The following is a 21744-nucleotide window of genomic DNA, read 5'->3' on the forward strand; positions in this document are numbered from 1 at the left end:
TCCCTGAGCTGCACGATTTTGGTGGTCAATTATCTCCTCATTGACGATTTCCACCCTCATTATCTCAACCAATTCGTCAAAGTGCCTAGATTCTTGCTTCGTATGTCTCTCCAGAATAATGTTTTTATGTTGAGGCCTCCTTTTAGGGCTGAGAGAGCCTCTCTATCAGTGACTTTTTTGCAGTATGTGATTTCATCAGTGAATATGGCGAGATAACTTTTCAGCATCTCGCCAGGAGCTTGCCTCATATCTTGTAGGCGTTGCACTGGGACCTCTCATTCCCTTCATAAGAGGTATTAGTTCAGAAATGCCTTTTTCAAATCTAGCCAACTTCTGATGCTTAAAGGCACCACCTGCTGTACCACATCTTAGCAACTCCAGTAAGGGTCAAATGAAAGGCCCTGCATTTTTGCACCTCTAAAGCTCATCTGTGTGATGTATTTAGTGAGGTGTTTCTGTGGTCTCCCTTTCCTTCATACTTAGGGATTTTAGGGGGCATGAAGTTCACGGACATTGGGAAGCTTCAAAATTCTCTGGAGAAATGGAGGTTGTCATCATCATCATCAATTTAGTAAGAGCGACATGGCCCTCCAAAGCCTTCCTCCTCTGATGCATTTTGGAGAGGTGGAGGTGCCCTTCCCTGACTATCCCAATCCACTAGGTTTCTCCTCTTTCGCCTATTTCTAGGCGGAGGGTGTGCCTCTTGTTCTTCTTCTTGCTCCTGCACATGCTGAGCCGACCTCTGTATGGAGCGAACCCTACTGCTCGAATTTTGTCCTATTCGGTCGAAGACACTAACCGAAATTTGAGGTTCATATTCTGGTGGGAAGTTTTATCCCAGCTGTGGTTCTGGCACGTGAGTACATCAGGTATAGGAAGTGACATCCACTCCCACTTTCCTCTCAATGGAGTGTTCCCTGTGGTGGCTTGAATGACACCGGGCATGAGATGCAGGGCTTTGCCCTTGAGCCGGGTGCAGCCCTCGTGGATTAGAAAGCCATGCTGACCTTAGGCTTGCATGAAGAATTCATGCATCACTAGATTCTGGGCTGCAATGTCTCTCATGCTTGTAGCTATTTGAGCCATCCCTTCAGTGAGTGTCGCTGTCCTGTTGCCTCGGTGACGCCGATGATGGGGTCTCCGATGCGTGACATTGGTTCAAAGCACCTCTTATTTAGAGGCGTCCCTATGCCCTTTAAGATTTGTGTCCTCATTGGTATAGCTCATTTTTTCACTCATTTTTCAAGGGTGTTATGAACTTAGACTGTAAGTTGACTTGGTCCATTTTCAAGAACGTCCATTTTTCAAGGTAAGTCGATAGTTTTTCGATGGCTTTTTCCAGTGGTAAATGGGGAATTCTTTGGTTGGAATCTTCTCATAGACGGCACCAATCTGTTGACCTCGTGAATTGGACCTCCATGTAGCAATCAAGAGTCACTCTGCGTATTTTTCCCTACACACAACAACACACGACCGGAACCAACGGGGGTGGTGGCAGCCCCATACACTCCGACGATCAAGTCAGTGGTCGATAATTGGAACGGTGCCGAAATTGTACAAGAGAGTGGGGAGGAGAATATATAATGCTTGAATGTCGAGAGTCAAGTTTAGTATGAGTTTCATTACCTTTGCCTCTTGCCAAACCTTAAGTATTTATAGACGATGAACACCGTTGAATGTGGGACACGTGTATGCATCTGACAACGTGAGACGTTTGTTTGTAAGCGTCAATCAGTTGCATCTAGAGTGGGTGGGTTATTAATTCTTCTGAGTTTAGTTGACATAAAGTCGATGCACGTCACCTAGACCCATGGAGATATCACATCCATAGAGGATCATGACATAGATATGTTTCTAAAACTGATGGCGGAGGTATCGGTTAAGGGAGCACGTCGAATAGCCAAGTGCTTCGGTTACAAGGGAGTGCTTCGATCGCTTCAGTAGATTTAGTTTATGAAGTGTGTGCTTTGCGATGCGTCGAGTTGGAGTTTGGCTGAAGTCAACACCACTTTGGAACTACTTCGTAAGGACACGTGGCACCTTATGTAGGAAAGGGACAGGATTTCTGAAGTGGTTTGGTGCGGGGCGTAACAGGGTTAACATAAATGTAGTAGTTATCAAAAAAATTTGGGCACCTAAAAGCTCTCTCTGAGTAGCCTTGCAAATTCCCGACTATGTATGTATGGATGCGTGTACTTGAATAATTGCTTGTTATCTATATTTCAACAATCCAATTTACATATACAATCTGCTTAAACTAGTTGAGATCACTATGAATTTGATAAATAATATTCCTTACCACATTCAATCAATCTTCAAAACTAATTTTAATAGAGCAACAAGTAGTATTCATTTATTCACTATTCATTTATATCAATTTATAAATTATTTCCAAAAGGAGGCTTAATATATATCCCTACCTAATTACCACTCTCCATTTGCCCTTTCTCTAGTGGTGGATCTAGCCTTGAGTTTGGACACGGGTTGCAATACAGATGTACATGAATTTATATAAATAAATAAATAAAGTTAAGAACAAAGTGGACATTTGCAGGGGTAAATATGGACCATAGTACAATCGAGCTCATGCCTGTATCTACCCTTGCCTTTTTCCATACCTAAATAAATATTTCTTGTTCATCCTCTATTCACGCCTTTTGAATTTCCTCAATGCATTTTTCTTCCCATTTGTGTCCTTGTATTATTTAATTATATATTACAACAATTCTACTATTATTTCCCAACTTTCATGATCACTTTTGTAGTCCAATCCTTTATTAAAGTGTTTTTGCATTTGTATTTCCGTACAACTTCATGCATGACTGTAATTATTTTTGTCTAAAAACTATATGACTTGAGTATTGGGCAACACCAATAACTCAATAAAGTCTTTTTTATTGTCCCAAATTATGGTTCCCGATTAATATGAATCAAATGCAATTAGCCCTTGCTTGTGTCCAATTGTTCACATAAAAACAAGTTTTATAATAGCAATTTTTGAAAAAACATTATAGAGTAAGGAAAATGTTGCAGAAACTTTTCGAAAAATATTTCTTTGTTCGGGCTCAAAAAAACCATTAAACGAACATCGCCCGACTCAAGCTCGACCCACACCTTTCCTTCACCTTGGTTGCCCCAAGTTTCACCTCCACAAAGGAGACTCTAATGGTGGTGTATTTGCAATATCACAAAGGGAGAGAAGAAGAAGGAAGACACCAAAAAACTCGTCAAGCATAGCTCTCAATTGCTCTCACCACTATGGCTGCCTTTCTTTTCTCTCTATTGCATTCTCATATGCACACATACACACGAGAAAAAAAGGCTAGGAAGGTACAATCTTAGGTCAATGCTAGTTAGGTTAAGACTCACTTAAATGGGCCAACTTAATAACAAGGTTAATGGGCCAACACACACATTACCTCCAACCAATTAAATTCAACTCAAATATAGGCCCTCCAAAAGTGTCGGTCGTTTCAGGGTCTAGCCAAGTCTATGGCATTGATAAATTATATGACATCTATTTTAAATCATCGTTTGACATTTATTAGGTATCAAAACTCAACAAATTTCTACCTTGATACCCAATCAATCTGCAAGCAAATAAAATACAGATCTTGCATAATCAAGGTAACCATAAAATTGGAGTCACAGACCTTACCTCATGTCTGAACCTGAAACACATTATATATGCTCCATGTACTCACCGGGGCTAAGGTCAAGAGACCCGAGTAGAAGAAAGTAATCATAATAATCAATCAAGAGCAAATAAACATCTGATGAAGATATAACATATGATAACACACATAAATCTTTTCCAAACATGTTCACACACAATAATAGATTAACGTCAAGTTAATCAATCAAACGGCTAACACATCAAACAAATACATAACAGATCCAACAAAAAGATTTCACCACACTTATTCCATTCCATGTTGCTCGCACCTCGAGAACATATATCTCTTTTTATCGCTTACCATGCTCACTAGACTAATCGCTAAATTCATGTCTAATTGGTAAATCACAATATATCTTGAGTCTACAGGATAATCATCCATCACCAACTCACTTCTCCAAATCAAAGTGGATAATGGATCTCCACATAACAGAAGTGATAAAAGTGTCTCTCTCACACTCTACCTGATCAAGATCTTCAAGGATAAAGGATTTCAAAATTTAATCACCTCTCTACTCGTGATCCAAATGTCACTCTCAACATCCCCATGCATATCACCAATGCACCTTCAAGTATACTCCACATTACCAATATACATGTCCACACTTACTGCTAGTGAATCTCAAATCCCACTATAGAAAAATTAACACATTTGGCGATCACAAAGGTTAGAGAGCATTTAAATCGACCCATGCATCTCAAGGTTACTCCAACACCAAAGCTCAAGAAATCCACAAAGGAAAGGATGAAGATGGCACTCACAAAGAGAATAGAAGAGTTAGTTACTTCACTACACTTACAAAAGAGCCTCACCAGGAGGAAGAAGATAACTCACACATGACTACCTTACATAATCTCACAAACCACACAGGCTCACAAAGATAAAGGAGAAAACGGTGGCACCCCTTTCTTCTCATGACCACACTCTCTCACACCACTCATAGAGCAAAGGGTAATAGATCTCAACCCACTATGCATTCAAACACATTACACAAAGTAATTAGATCATTTTAATTCATGTAGTTACATACACAAATAAATTGAAAGTATAATATAATAACGCAACAAAATCAAGCAATCATACATGTAGAAAAGATTTCACACAAATGTACATACAGCAACCTGGTTTATTCTCAATAGACCTTACTTTGGTCATAACTAGACCCAATGGCAACATTCGTCTCATCTCTCCTTATCTTTCCTTTTATTACCATTCGTAAGATGGTATCTTCCAACATGTCCAAAAATACTGCAGTTAAAAATACCCCTCACATTTCGCCCTTGCCTTAAACCTATATTTGTGATCAAAAGTTTTGTAAAAAATTTTTTCGTTTTGCCAAAATTAAATAATCATATTTTTTATTAGAAAAACATAACTCAAAATGTGTTGTCATTTTACCAAAAAAATGTACGAAACACAAAATGCAACAAACCATGAACACCAGCAAAGTACCAACAAAATTCACACTGAATATCAAATCAACTTTCCTAAGATCATGTGCAATTCTAATAATGAAAAAATTAAATGGCAACTAATTCACAAAGAATTTAAGGCAAATAATTAACAAGTTGTTCTTAGGTCTAACAACAGGCAATGATTACCCCTTCATGGCAACATCAATCATAATGTTACCCCACACGATGACTTTTAATGCAAAAAGTAAATGATTACTCTACAAGTAACCATAACTGCAATAATAAAAGGAAAGAACACGATACTGAGCGGACCATATCTGTGGGTTCATAAAGTATGAGACATGCGAATTTACCATTTTAAGGCTACCACTTTTCGCTCCAAAGCTTCCGTCAACTGAGGCAACACAAAACAACACCCAATACCAGAACGTCGAAGGATAAAATCATCCAAATTTCACCATATCGCTCAAAATTGAAATTCGACAACACCACAGGGTTCGTCAAGTCACCAAAAACCTCATGTATTCTAACCATCTCCGAACTCTGATAGACATATCCCCAAGTGCCCAAAATGACGCTAATCGTGGGCTTCATGCATCGGCGCTAGGTGCTACCACCAACCACCATGCATCGAACCACCAACTTATGCGTCCACTGTTGAGCTGCTTGTGGTGTTGGTTTCTCTAACCGATCTGTGTTTTGGCCCGAAAACATCAAAATATATCTGGTAGTTTCAAAGAAAAACATTTCAATTTCGTCTAATTTTCTGGCTGCTTTTCCAGCTTCGTTTCAGACCATTTCCAGTCGATTTTTCTCGAGTTTTTCACTAATTTCTCAACAACTCGAGTTTTGATATCATTTGTCTCTAAAACTCCTCGATAAATCTATGTCCGAGCTCAAAAAAACCATCAAATGAACACCTCCCAACTCAAGCTTGACCCACACCTTTCCTTTACCTTGGTTTCCCCAAGTTTCACCCTACAAAAGAGACTCTAATGGTGGTGGTATTTGCAATGTCACAAAGGAAGAGGAGAAGAAGGAAGACACCCAGCATCTCACTAAGTAAAGCTCTCAATTGCTCTTACCACTCCGGTTGCCTTTCTTTTTTCTCCATTGCATTCTCATACACACGCGCACATGAGAAAAACGACTAGTAAGGGTACATATATTGCCACAATCTTAGGTCAATACTAGTTGGGTCAAGATTCACTTAAATGTGCCAACTTAATAACAAGGTTAATGGGCTAACCCACACACACACACACATTACCTCCAACCAATTACATCAACTCAAACTTGGGCACTCTAAGAGTGTTGGTCATTTTTGAGTCGAGCCAATTCTATGGTGTTGATAAATTATCTGACATTTGTTTTAAATCATCACTCGATATATAATGGGTATCAAAACACAACAAAAAAAGTTCAAAAAAAAAAAAAATTGTTGTTTCTATTCTTCATATTTGCCAAACATAAATTTTAATATTATAATTATAAATATTTTTTCTCATAATATACAACGTGCAATGCACTAATTGGTAAAAATGAAGGCCTGAGGAGGGCAATGCAGAAGCTTCGTGCTTCAAACTTTATGCTGACTGTCATTGAGCTATAAAAAATATTGATACCAAAATTAAAAATTAAAAACTAGCCTACCATCTTCCATTCATTATATTACAGAGCACTGCATATCAATCATGGCTTAAGCATTTAACACAAGGTTGAAATGATGAAGCCCGCTACCATTTCAAAGAACAGCGAATGTCAAGCCACGAGATTATGTCACTGAGAACCATCAAAATTCTATCATCAGTTCCCCTTCCAAAAAATTGATTTTTATAGTAGTGATTTTTTTTGAAGAAAAAATTGTTATAGAGCAAGGAAAATTTTTAGTTTTACGTGTTAAATTATTTGAATGGGAGAATGTGCGGTTAAATATAATAAAAAAAAAAAGAGAGAGAGAGAGATAAGTTTTTGGATAATGAACTCAAATAGATCCTTTGAATGAAGTCAAATTAAACAAACTTTTTGCAAAAGTAAGAACTTATTAAGAGAAAAGAAAATTGTTGTTTCTATTCTTCATTTTTGCCAGACATACATTTTAATATTATGTTATAAATATACAACGGCAATTCACTAATTAGTAAGAATGAAGGGTTTCAGGAGGAGGGCACTAGAAACAGAGAATTCAACACCTGTACAGTGCAATTTCTGCCCATATTCAGTCGAAAACAAATGAATTTTTGCCAAATATTGTTCTGTAAAAATTTTGTCAAACACTATCTGTACTTGTAGCATAATTGAAATGGAAAAACTTCGTATTTCAAACTTTATGCTGACTGTCATATACCATGAATAAAAATTAAAAACTGGTCTACCATCTTCCCTTCATTATATTATCGAGCAATGCATATCAATCATGGCTTAAGCACGTAACACGGGTAAAATACTATTTCAAAGAACAGCGAACGTCAAGCCACGTGATTATGTCACCGAGAACCGTCAAAATTCTATCATCAGGCTCCCCTTCCAAAAGGCTGTGATAACTTCCTTCGTAAAGTTTAAGCGTTTTGTCCTCACTAGAAGCATTGTCGTAAAGAAACTGGCTCACTCGAGGATCTGTCACTCTATCAGCAGCTCCATGAAGAATCAGCATTGGAGATGCAACCTGCAATATCTCTAAAAATTGTTAATGATACTGGGGTCGAATGTGTCATAATGCCAATTATAATTATCATCTAAAGACGGTAAATACTGACCTCCTGCACATGTGATTCAATATATTTTGTAGCATTTAAGAGTTCCGCGGCTGTCTTCAGTCGTGTTTGATCCGAGTAACAGATTACATTGTATGGAGTCTACAAAAAAACCAATAGAACTTTTAGCAGAAAATTTTACACTGATCTCTATTCTCCAGGGTAAAAAGTTTACTGATTTTATGCCTAAGGTAAAACTACAGTTATTCGAAATTTCTCCGGAAAGAGACTTAAGTTGTAACGAAGCAGCATTTACACATCTAACTCTTTATTTCAAAGAAACCATAGAGAAATACTGTGCATAACTGACATGACTCCCCATGTAATTCTAGCAGACCCGAGATGTGGTGCGCAGAGGGTGGATCTGAGCTAGGTGCTAGTCTTATAGTTAACCTTGACTGTGGATCTGGCACCTAGCTAACATCTACCATTGGTGCACACAACTTTTCAGGTTGACTAGAGTTGCATGGGCACGTTGTGTAGACAACCCTGTACTGAAATTTCATCTGGTGTAGTATCCAAAGCTGTTTACCTAGAAGAAAACACGAAAAATCCCCTATCTCAATGCTCTTTTTAAGTATATATTACTCAAAAGTATATAGCCATGGTCTAGTTGAGCCTTCCCAAAAACATGAATTCCTAAAATTTGCAACAGTGTTTATGTTCCCCTTTCTTCTGTTTAATTGTGATTTACATTTTGTGACAAGAAATTCACATAAATTTCTGACACAAATAACATTACATCCCAGTTAATAATATGAACCCTGCATCTCAAAAAACATGTTAAAACATCTGCATCTTCATGCTATGGATCAATTTTCGGAAATACGAGTGCATATATGTGCACATGGAAACCAGACGACTCAGAAGCACGAGTTCTTCATGAAATCACCAGAAACTGTAAGGTTGCAACCACATCAGAAGATTGAACAAACAGTTATATGGTAACAAATAAGCCTATCAGTTACATTCATACTCTACCTACTGTAGAGGCATATTATTACTGTTTGGAATATCTAAAGAAGTTGAAAAAAATCTCAGCCAAAATCCACAATTAATTTTACCACACATTTCATAGGACCCAGTACTTTTCAACCACACTTTTCATTAATGTTGGTAAATCATCTAAAAAAACTGACAAAATCAGAGGGGTCTAAATTTCTGAGCCATATCACTTAAACTCAATAATATTAAGAAACACTCTCCGTTTGGCATAAATCTTATAGAACACACAAGCTGCACAGGCATATTAAGAGCAAATCCAGACCACTGTATTTGAGTATCCCTATGCTCTTATAGATAACTTGAGAATCTTTTATTATTGGATGCCGCAATTCCTTGTATAAGATCAGTTAAATAAACTGCTATGTTGAGAGAAGATATTGAACGAACCATTTCCCTTTTCTTCAATTCTCTGAATGCCAATTCTGCGAAATCTTTCTGGGGTACGAGCTTTGCTTGTGGGATAATCTTGGATAAGAAAATTAAAACCTCCTGAAGTGGAACAGGTGGTGCCATGTCCTCTGCAATCTTGGAAACCATTCGAAGTCAGCAATTTCATACAGAAAAATGGAAAACTTAGTGTTACAATGAATGGCATGAATCCTGAAATTTTAATATCGTAAAGTGTAGCGGAGAAAAGAAGTCAATTTTGCAGCATTTGCTGAAAAGTACAGAATACTGATTGCCAACAACTTACTCAATTGGAGTTCATGATGATTCTTAAAACATGGTTTAGAAATAATTTAAAATAAGTTGCAGAAAATAACTTCACACTTGAGATGAAATAGAAAGGCTAGGACCAAACATCGACCTTCATATTTTGAATCCATGAAATGGCAATCAGTATTCTGTATCTATCAGAAACAAACCATCCACAAGTATAACAGAGTAAAGATGGTAATATTACTTTACACATTGGGGCTACAAGCACTATGCCGTCCCATTGACGTGGTTCCTTAAGAAGCGCCTTAAGTGCAATTGCTCCCCCCATTGACTGGCCGAAAATGAAGTAAGGAAGCCCTCGTATCTCCGGCCTTCCTGCACATCGTAAGAGAAAATTTGATGTGCTTGGACATTTAACCAAAAAAGTGAGGGCAGAGTACCAGAATAGATTTCATAGCCTTCATTTATCGACAGAAACTGATCAACCTAAGAGATGGAAAATAAACTTGGAATGGATTAGATTTCTATCTTGTGCTCATTATAACACATAGTTCAATGTATACCTTTAATTATAGTATATTGTTCGATGACATTATCAACAATGCCATCAAAGGACGGAACATAGCCATGCAATCCTTCTGAGAGACCAAAACCCGGATGATCAATTGCATAGATACCATAACCAGAAGCAGCAATGTGCTTGGCTATACCTGAAATGCACCAACTTTGAAAACATTAGGTATCTTATCATCCTCCTCAAGAGTATCCAACAGTAAGAAAAACGAGTTAAATGACAATTTGAGGTGTATTATTAATTAACATAAAACTAAAAGGAGATGCAGGGAAGGAAAGCTACAAACCTTCAAAGAAAAAAGTGCAAGTATCACCATATCCATGACAAAAACACAAAGCGCCTTTTATTCGTACACCAGGCTTTGGCAACCAACTTTTACAGAAAATTTCTTGTCCCTTTGAATTTTTTTCGTACCACTAGAAAAATTAAATACTCCATAGTTAATATTGGAAAAATAAATTTTTATCTTCATTTCAAAATACAGTCATCTTCCTGAGAAAATTAATGGATAATATAATACATCATATAATAAAAAATTACCAGCTTGAACTTAATTGATATTTCAAACAAAATAATCAAGAAATTGGATTAAATTAAAATAACAAGAAGATTAAAGTATAGCTCACCTCGTCTGTTCTGATCCCAGCTGGAGCCATCTAGTTACCACATACACAAAAATTTTTAACTACTCAAAAACTGTCAAGATTAAAACCAGCTACCAAAACATGGTTCATAAGCAAAACAAACCTTAAATAAAATGTGATCGAGCTGCTGCTGAATATTAGTGAAAGCCGATCGCACTCGTCTCCGGGCAGGAGCATGGTCCAAGTTCTGTGAGGCAATTAAGTTCAACTCATCACTCACGCCTTCAATTTTTGGCTTCTTCTGGACCATAACGATCACTGATTGTCTTGGATATTTGGGTTTTGGGTCCAGATTTCGCTGGAGAATAAAGGGTCTGTAATGATTTCGGCCAGAGGTGAGAAATCCCGGTGGCAAAAATGGTCGGAAAGTTGAGTGAAGGACAAGATCCATTGGGAACTCAGAAATCTTGGTTGGAAGGTGAAAAGACCAACGGGTACATATCGAGTTTCTGGGCTCAAAGAACCATGTTAAAAACGTGTACGATCAGGTCTACAAAAGCATGAAGCACTTTCTTCTTTAAAAAAGTCATCCTGAACTGTATTATACAAATAGGGGTCCAGAGAAAAAGGTTTTCTTATATACAAATAGGTGTTCAGAGAAAAAGGTTTTCTTATGAAAATTTATGCTAGAAAAAATCTTTGTCTCACTTGTATTTATTTGGATTTTAATTCAAAAGTTTTAAAATGATATTGTATAAGTCCCAGTTTGAGATCCATTTTAATTTGTTTTTAGGGAAAATATACTTCAGAAGAATAATGTTGCTAGCTTTCAACAGGGTTCTGGGGGCTCAATTCTTTCAAATCGTCCAATAAATTTTTGACACGTTCCTTTGTTTTTATATATTGTCATTGATTCTATTTGTATAACAAGATTGATTTTAGAAAAATGATTTTTTTTTTTTTTTAAGAATGTGTGGTTAAAAAAATAAAATTAAATTTATGTGTAATATCATTTGATTGGAGAATGAATAATTAAAAAGAAGAAAGAGACAAATGTATTAAAATTATAATGAAGTCCAAACAGGGACTAAAGATTATTGCCCTCTTAACTATTAAATATACAGACAAAATGATGACAAAGAAAAAATCATAATGTATGGATCCAGTTTGAAGTAGTCCCGCATTGGTTATGATTTATTAGGGAAGTTTTTTTTATGAAGAGTTATATTTAAACGCAGTTAGAAATGAGAATGTGAATAAAATTTAGTTTTCTAACAAGTTTTTACACTTAAAACACTTGTAAAACAATCAAAATTAATATTGTCTGGTATATAAATTGAGAGTGGGACTCAGAGCTTCCGATCATAGTAAGATAATACATTGTGGGTGCGATAAACGCACAACTTATATTTTAAATGAAAATTAATTGATTATCAAACAAAGATTCTCTTGTAAACCAAGTTCTTCATAAATTCAACTTTGTTTCTTAATCTTCTACGTGTTAAAGTTACAAATTTTGACTTCAATAGGCTCGCTCGGTCTGTAAGAATTATGTCCAGTCTTCAACCAAAAACACCATATGAACAAAATCTCGACCATACAATGACGGCCCAACTAAGGCCACAATGGCCAAATCAAATTGTTGTCCTAATGTAGCAACAAAATGGTGGAGATGCATAACAACATGAAAACCTCCAGTAGATTTCTTTTAAAGTCAGGTACGCATGTTCTACCGCACTGAAATAAGAGCGCTTTCAATGGCCACCCACTCTGAAAAAAGAAATTGATGGCACAACTCGCAATGATTTAAGTGAATAACAAGATCCACCAAGGAAAAATGAAGTACTTGCATGGTTAACTAGCATGTTTGACTACCTTAGAAATGACCCTAGTCAAAATGTAGGGATCAATCAATAGCAGTTACAAAGGTGGAAATTGTAGGAATTAGCACCATTGGGAATTCTTGAGGAGACGAAGAGTCTTCTGGATTAAGCCATGTTGATGCCAAAGTTAGAAGGCTGAGAACATCAGCCGATTGATAGATGAATCATTATTGGCAATAATGATAATGAAGGATCACCACTTTCCGAGGATATCTGAATGGCCCCTCTTTGGAAGAAGTTTAAAGTGACTGCCATCGGAAGTCATGGATGGATGTGAACACGACTTCAAATGCAAATAAACCCATGTTTCATGGCCATTAAAATGAGATTTTTTATTATTATTTATTTATTTATTTATTTATTTTTGGAGAAAAATGAGCTTTTTTGTGGAATTGCGATTTTTTGAAAATTTTGTAGTTAAAATGTTGGAAAAAATTTTGAATTTGTACACATAATATTTTATTATGAGAATTTATGGTTGAAAATGGATTTGATAAAAAAATAATTTTATTTTCATAATTGCCAAACATGGGCTAAATTTCAAGCTTTTCGATTTCATTGATTGGATCAACGAAAATATGGTTTGGGAACTATCTGAAGCAGCCATAGACTCATATTATCTCTTCTTTTCTTTCCTCCTTTCACAACACGTTATCAGCATGATAACTTAATTTTTTTAATAACTCAAGGTTTAGTACTGTCGAGGAAGGGAAAAAAATTGGAAGATAGCATCATAAGCACATGCACGCTAATCTATAGCCGCATTGTCTTTTATAAGCATGTGTAATGTGTTCCGAAATCAATTCTGCAATCTACAACTACGCACTGCAAGTTGCAATCTGTAGCCATGCACCTTAAGCCCAGGAGTATGGTTATTAATGATTACTGTTTACTAATGAATGTATTTATTCATCTACATGACCGCATATATATGTGTGTGTGTGATGTTTTTTATTTATCGCTTAATTAATTATCTCGTTCTTGTTCTTTTTAATACGAGTATGGTTATGAATTTAGTATTCGTATATCTATTTATTATAAAATATTGTTGCTCTTGAAATAGCAAATCATTTTTAATGTTCTAGTTAGATTTTACTAGCACTTGAAGTGCATAATTAAATAAAATCTAAAGTAAATTATGTTTTTACTCTTGAAAAGTAAATTCTTATATAATTTATTATTCTAAATAATAATATGGCATTACTCCTAAAAGGCATAATATTATTTAATAATATTGATTTATTGCTCTTGACGAAGCAATAATAAAATATAACGTTCTCTTGAAATAATACATATCTCGGAATAATATATATTACATTGTGTTTTTGAAGAAACACAAATTAAATAATTCAATACTATGTTGTAATTTTTAAAGGAAACTAATTTTCTATATTATTAATATTCAAAAAAAAATTAATCTATCATTTTTGAAGAGCATTGATTATAATTTTCAATATTCTAGAGTAATATTGACATATTTTTCTTGAAAAAGCAATAATTAAAGATAATGAGCTCTTACAGTAGCACATTTTCGAAAAAAATACATCATTTTGAACTTATATTCATCCTTTAAGAAAAATATATAACTAATGTTATGATAACATTGATTAATTTGACTATTTGACTTAATCGTAATCTTCGAAATTAAATTATTGAATTATATCATCTACTGAACTAGAAGTTCAATTTGACTTTATTGTTTGGAATGACCAATTGGATCATCACTGAATTAATAATGATACAAAATTGAAAATTCAAATGGATATTCACTGAAAAACCAGAAGATTCTTCAATTCAATCATATGTGATGTTTGTTCTCTTTCAAGAAAATTTTTCATCAATAATCACTAGTTAAAATAGAGACTGAATATCCTATATTTTTTAATATTAATTAGAGTGATAAATGGGGCCCCTTCATCCTCCACATTGATAATCTAAATACTATTTATATCTAATAAATTTGATATATATACTAGATTGTATGGTGTTTGCAGTTTGAAATTTGCGGAATTACTGTTCAAGTTTTAAATTAGGAGCATACTTTTCATATTATATAATCAAGACTATGTCTTATTAATACTAATGAGCATAAATATCAATATTTTAATAAGTGTTAGTTGGGATGTTGATAAATTATTTTAGCACTATTGTTTGTTAAACACATCCAATTAATTTAATTGAAAACAAATTACTTTTCATTTTTGTGTTGGGAATTCTATTATGCGTCATGCTAAAATCATAATTCTCACTATTATAATTGGCTTATGATCAAAGCATAATGTTTCTATCTAATTATTTTGATAGTGCAGCATATGTAAAATTGATCTACCACAATGCACTGAGATAGAAAATAAAGAATGTTGAGAATAAATGCATAGTTTGAACCCTTATCCCAAGTTTGTGATATTTTATAATGCTGGAAAAAAATGATTATCAATTTGATTGAACAATTTTCTCAGCATTGGGTAATTAAGAAATTGAAAATAATGTACAAATGCATAATTATCTAAATTCTCGAAAAGATCATTCCAACCATAAGTTTGAAAGATTATTTATTTAGATACATTTATTGACTGAAGAGATCAAAAATATCACATGCACCAATTTTAAATACTCTAATATGAATTAATGTCCGTGGAGAACAATTTGATAGCACTATATTTAATATATATATGATACGCTTGAAACATGATGTTGTATTCGATTCTAATATAAAAAAAATAAAATCAAATGAAAATGGAGTAATTCACGAAGAAGATCCCTCTAAGGAGACATATAATCTTAATCAGTATTTAGATATAACAAATTATAAAACCTCAAAAAAGATTCAGGTACTTGAAATAATGAAAATTCAAATATCTGAATAGATTATGTCATTATGAGAAAAAGATATAGAATTGAAAAAAAAAATTATTGACAATAAATTTGTACATGATGTACTGCATCATATAGCTATGAATCAAAATAAACACTTCAAAATATACGATCGAAGTAATGATTGGCCAAATAAAAAGGACACAATCCTAAATTAAATTTACTAAAAAAAACTTGAAATTTCTGAATCTACAAGCTGAATACCTAAAGGTGTACACTTTTGCGAAATATAAATGAAAAAGGTAAAGTCATGATATGAAATGTACGGCTCTTCATATAATAAATGTCTCGAAAACTTGTATAAATAAATAAGTTATTATGTGGTAGATATAATCACATGTCTCTACTTTATTAGAGTGACACTACATGAAATTTGATATGTATATAATAAATGTGATTATATTAAACTTTTCTTACATATAAATTTAATACTATTCTTGAAGAATTTAATATACTTGAAGCATAATTCAAGTGATATTATCATGGGAGGGAGTAAATACGCATTGTACTCTTTTTCTCTTAACCAAAAATTTGTTCCATTAGATTTTCCTGGCAAGGTTTTTAATAACTTTATTGCGTATTCAGAAGAATAATATACTATTTTTCATTTAATAGGATTTTCCTAATAAGCTTTTAATGAGGCATATTTTTCGTGTAACAAATGTCTATAACATGCAAGGCATTTACCCTCAAAATAATACCGTATGTGCATGAGACTCTCAAAGAGATCAACAAGAGCTATTTCTAAAATCATCATGTCACTATAGTTATCAAAAATTGATAAAATATCTCTTATGAAGATAATGTTATTTGAAAACTATATAAGATAACATGAGGCATACTTTACCACAAATTATAATATTGAAGTTATTGATATACGAGACCTTGATAGCTTGAAACGAGAATTTTCACTCATTGAAATTAGGCGGAGTAGCTGTACTTTTTTTCTTTGATCAAACTTTTTTCCACTAAATTTTCTTGACAAGATTTTAACGAGGAAATATTTTATTACTCCAAATTATTTATACTCCTCTTCAATTGTTGGCATTTTTTCCACAAATGACTCATATTATCTTCTCACTTTTTCATGCTTTTCACAACAACCACAAGTATTTATGCAAGGATTGCCACAAGTTGGCCCAAAATCTATAGCTCGTAACACTAATGATATCCACTTATATCACTAAGAATAAAAGTTAAGAGTTTGGCCGAAGCTCACTCCCTTGGTCCCATCCTTCTTCAAGCAAGCTATTGCTCCAGTATCAACTTGAGAATGGAATTCCAGCTCTAATACCAACTGATGTAAGGTATTTTTATCATTTTATCCAAAACATAAAGCTTATGGAAATAATTAATATATCATATATTACCCAAAATCAAGCTCGTGAATCCACTCCGATTCAAGAATGCTTTTTGATGTGAAACAGTTAGAAGAGAAATCACAAATCAGATGGAAAAGAGGAAAAATAGAATAGATATACGAAAACGTGAATAACTTTTAGTTTGGGTGTCAGATTTTCATGAGCAAGCTCAATCCTAGTTTTCAATTCTGTACAAATTTTTTGTATGACAAGGTTTTGGGGTCAAATTCCATTGTTTAGTGGTACGTTTTAGCATTTTTCTGTTTTGAGTCAATTTAAGGGCTTTTTCATCAATTTTGCAATTTTTTATAATCTTATTCACATTTGTCGATTGAGTTAAGATTTTGATTTAATCAGGAATTGTTTTGACTCTTTAAATATGTGTTAAGGGTTTGAAAACTCTACATACGGTTTTTATTAATAATAATTTAATATTTCTTTAGTTGGTGGATTTCAATATTTCTCAAGTCTATTTGAACGAAATTCGAGCAACGCAAGTTCGTGTGCTATAGACAAGGACTTTTTGTTTGCATTAAGTTCATTGCTAGGGCCTAAAAGCACATTACTGTGGAGGAATGATTTAACGTAATCTATAAATCAAAGCAATGGAGGGTACTAACCCATGAGCCAACAAAGAAATTGATGATGGTGGTGGACGACAAATGACATACACAACCTTCTATCTTCAACGGGTCAGCACAACCAACGAGATTCAATACTTATCTCGTACAGTGATCTAATTTGAAAGATGATCTCTACCAAGTTTAAGATCTGAACCTATTGTAAAAGCCACCTCACATCAAAGGAACCCATGTAAGATCAAATCAGCTAAAGTACTATATATATGATCATGACTATGGGCATAACACACTTAAGAATGAAGTAGAGCAGCTAATTTAAATGGAGAATCTAACATAACATAATCCATTATGAGCTAATCTCCTCCAGTTCTACCTATTAAAACGAAGGCCGAGCAATCCACCACAATGTCGAGGAAAACCATTTCGATAGTACAAAAAATATAATTTGAAACATCAATATAATTTATGGTGGGCCTTATGGTAGTTGTGACATGTAAAATGATGGTCGTGACTCTAAAAGATATGGAGAACATAATGAATCCATGTAGTCTTGATATTTTCTTTTAGAGGTGTTAAAATGGAATATACTTTTGACCATTGTTTTTGGCAGGGTAACGTAGTCAAGAGATCTTGGTTCCACTCAAATTCATGCCTAAGGCTCCTGCATATTTGGAAAAAAAATTTGAAGTACATGTCCTTTTTCGATGTAGGAAAAGCGATCGCAAGCACTTTGGTCAGTCAACTTATATATTTGGGTGTAAGAAAAACACAAGATGTGAGCTAAAAATATACATACTAGTGCCGGGAGAGATGAAATAATAACAATAGACAATATTACTATTAAGAGTGTAAAATTGCATTATCTTTAAATGAAAAGAAGGTTGACAAGTTGGTTGAGAGGTGTCTACTGTAGAGAAGTCACATCAAGCAATCACATAGGACCTTATATAGAAGACCTTTTAGAAAAGGTAGTCACATAAGATCTTTTATGGAAGATCTTGTAGAAGATGCGAATCTATGGAGATGCCTTTGTAGAATTAAAAGCTCTTTACTTCGATAATAAATTACAATAGATCATGGCATCTAACTTGATTTGACCTCTGCATGGTGCCTCGAGGAAGGTGATGCATCATTTCAACTTCCTATTTTGTTAGCTTAGATTGGTTTAGGTAAGCGAGTGATATAGAGTGTTGGCCTAAGGTGAGTTGTTTACTAACGCCACGTGACTAATGATTAGAACCTCATAGGATGAAACATATCAATAGTCCCCAAGTTCAGATATGAATATTCATATAAGGCATAATTTTTGGTAAGAAGGTGAAATATATTATGATGGGGGGATAACAAATTGCCTCTAATATTTAACTTAGCTGTACTGATGATGTGATTACGGTTGGAGAAGTAATGATGTTCCAATTTGCTATCTTTACCAAGGCATTAGACCATATTACAGTGGTCCCCGTTTTGTGGTGACATTGAGCGAAGTAAATAGTTTAGTTTTGACGATGTACAACAAGTTAGTCTCCTAAGTTTAAATATAGATACTCTTATAATGCATGGACTTTCATTACCGATGAGGTTTATGTACTACGGCAATAAGTGGAGATTTGAACCCTAAACTAGTGAAGGCAAGTTTGGGTGAGGTCCCAATACAAGGGTGGGAAATAGTTGAGAGGTTGGAGTTTCTGTATTTAGGGATGAAGCCATTGATAGCATAAAAGATGTTTATGTAGAGGTGAAGTCTCTTTCATTAAGGGTCTCTAAGGGTTAAGTTGAAGACATGTTGCAGAGGCGAAGTTCTACATTGTTGGGTTGATGCCTCTGAAGATAGATGTAATAGAAATACAAAGGCGAAGTCCTATATTTTAGGGACAGGGCCTTTGATAGTAGAATCATATTGATGCAAGCGTAGTCTCATGTTTCAAGGATAAGGCATCTAAAATTAGGTGAAACACTGTAGCAGAGGGAAGCTGTAGCCTCTGAAGTGAAAAGATATTGATGTTATGCATGCTAATAATTTGAAAGATCACATGTTTTCAAGAAGAGTCAGCTGGGTGTTGCATTTTTCCAATGCACACATAGTTGAAACATTTGATGCATAATGATGGGTCGTTTTATGAACTCCGAGATAACGTGCCAATACTTAGTGCATATGATGCACGATTTCATCCCGGCCTTTGATTCATTAGTCATTTCGTTTCTACGGTTTGGATAAAGTTCACAAATAGACATCTCAGACTTGTCGTAATTAGATCCAATTGCTAAGGTGAGTTAAATCTGCCCATAAAAGGTCCCCTTTTTTCTTTCTTCAAATATTCACTTTTGTTAGAACTCCAAAAACCTCATCCTTAAACCTTGTTGAAAAATCTCTGGCCACTAACTATTATTCTAGCAAGCATCTTTATTTTTTTATTTTTGTCCAAGTCCCATAAATCATTATCATTTACTCATTTATCTTATCTCTTTGTTTTTACTGAAACCTTAGTTTTTTTTATTTTTTGAAAATTGGCTTTTGAATCTTGTCGTGGTTCTAGTAGTAGGGGTAAACCTCGAAATGATAGCATCCGAGGTGAGGATCTCAAACTTTTCTAAAATAGAGGATCGGTCATGTAGATTGGGTTAGGAAAAGGCATATGGGTGAGTACGAGGGCTTCTTTTGTACATCACATCACCTTTAAAGGTGAAGTGTGCTACTCTCCACCTAAGCCTATGTGCTTACCTTTGTTGTCAAGAACAATATGATCTTTGAGGAAGGCTATAATTGGTTTCATCCATGATGGTCTGTCTTCTATCCACGTCACTGTAGGACCTCCATCGATGGATTGCCTTGGAAGATGCTCATGGGCATTATCTTGAGTAGCTCTGAAACTTTGCCATTGGCCAATTTAGATGGTATATCGACATAGGCATTTTCAAGGCACGAGATTTGCGCCAACTTAAAAAAAGTGAGTGAAAATCTATAACATGTTTGAACCAATTTTCCTAGAACAGTTATAAATGATGTTGGGCTCAATAGTTAGTTACTTTTTCCCCTTTTAGGGAAAATTAGATATCACACCTCTTCAAAAAATAATATTCATTTTATACATTTCCGAAAAAATAATATTCATTTTATACATTTCCGAAAAAATAATATTCATTTTATACATTTCCGAAAAAATAATATTCATTTTATACATTTCCGAAAAAATAATATTCATTTTATACATTTCCGAAAAAATAATATTCATTTTATACATTTCCGAAAAAATAATATTCATTTTATACATTTCCGAAAAAATAATATTCATTTTATACATTTCCAAAAATTAATTTCCCTAAATACTGGAAAAAGTATTAAGTGTATAACAAATTTTATTAAAATCACTTCACTTATTAATCTAATCCCCAATTGGAGCATTAATCACTCCACTCTAATCCCAATTTAAATAGTGAATCACTCCACTAAAACACCTGCACCCCCACCATCTAAGCATATACCCATTCTAAATGCTCAAAATATATTTTTCCAATTTCATCCACAATCTCAAATTCTAAATTTCTTTCTGCAACCCTCTTCATCACATAGCAATAATGATATGATCCAGGAGTCGAGCCCGACGAAGGTAAGTGCGAGACGAGACCCGTTGATAGTCGATGGCGGACCAATGACGCGATCAAGGGCAAAGCAAGTGAAACAAGCGATGGGATTGCTTGTTCAAGAAATCATTGATGGAACCATGTTCGGAACTCAAAATGGAGCAACTTTCATGTTCGGGTCGAAGGTCGAATCAACTTGGATCAATGTGTTATCAAGCGACGAAACCGGAGGCTGAAAACACGCCTATGCCGTCGCACAGGCAAAACATCATGCGGCTGCACAGTGGCATACCGAAAATAAATATTGCATTTTTTGTTGAACCAAGCGACCTCATGGAATTACACCATGTGGCCGCACAAGCCAAAAAATTGGCGAATTTTCTAATTTTGGCCGAATTTCCTAGTTTTGATAGAATTCTTATGAAATCAAATTATTAACATAATTTGATGGTTTTGGACATTTTTTTTATTCATTAGTATAAATAGAAGAATATTTTTCATTGTAAGAACTTTTGACTTTTGCTTGATTAATATTATAAAGAGAGAAATTTATTCTTTCAATTTCTTGTTCTTCTTGAACAATTTTGGAACTTATCAAAAATCAACTTCTTGTGGCATTCTAATCAATTGGATTGTGGGTTCTTTTAATTGTAATCAAGGGATTTTAGGTTCTTCGCTAATATAGGGTTTCTTGGTTCAATTTTGGGGTTCAAGATCCAAAATCGGGTTAGTATTGGCGTTCTTGGGTTTCGCATCAATCTCGTTGTGGGTTTCATAGTTTCCATTGCTACGGGGTTC

General features: G+C 34.5%; 1 protein-coding gene across 1 annotated transcript; it reads right to left on the reverse strand.

Annotated features, from left to right (window-relative positions):
* Positions 1-7312: 7312 nt before the first annotated feature.
* On the reverse strand, positions 7313-11337 carry LOC111406128 (caffeoylshikimate esterase). Its single transcript, XM_023035346.1, has 8 exons — positions 10832-11337; positions 10711-10740; positions 10371-10500; positions 10074-10220; positions 9755-9885; positions 9238-9375; positions 7849-7947; positions 7313-7757 (listed from the first exon to the last, which is right to left on the reverse strand). The coding sequence occupies exons 1-8, from the start codon at positions 11117-11119 to the stop codon at positions 7539-7541; spliced, it is 1182 nt and encodes a 393-aa protein (XP_022891114.1). The 5' UTR covers positions 11120-11337; the 3' UTR covers positions 7313-7538.
* Positions 11338-21744: the final 10407 nt, after the last annotated feature.

Source organism: Olea europaea, chromosome 12, assembly GCF_002742605.1.
Source record: "Olea europaea var. sylvestris chromosome 12, O_europaea_v1, whole genome shotgun sequence".
NCBI lineage: Eukaryota > Viridiplantae > Streptophyta > Magnoliopsida > Lamiales > Oleaceae > Olea > Olea europaea.

What these genes read in the sequence shown, in the direction of transcription:
- LOC111406128 (XM_023035346.1), bottom strand. Translation starts at nt 11,119, where the DNA reads ATGGATCTTGTCCTTCACTCAACTTTCCGACCATTTTTGCCACCGGGA. An exon ending in TCGATCACATTTTATTTAAG is followed by an intron (nt 10,741 to 10,831) that starts GTTTGTTTTGCT and finishes TGTGGTAACTAG; the next exon opens with ATGGCTCCAGCTGGGATCAG. An exon ending in ACAATATACTATAATTAAAG is followed by an intron (nt 9,886 to 10,073) that starts GTATACATTGAA and finishes TACGATGTGCAG; the next exon opens with GAAGGCCGGAGATACGAGGG.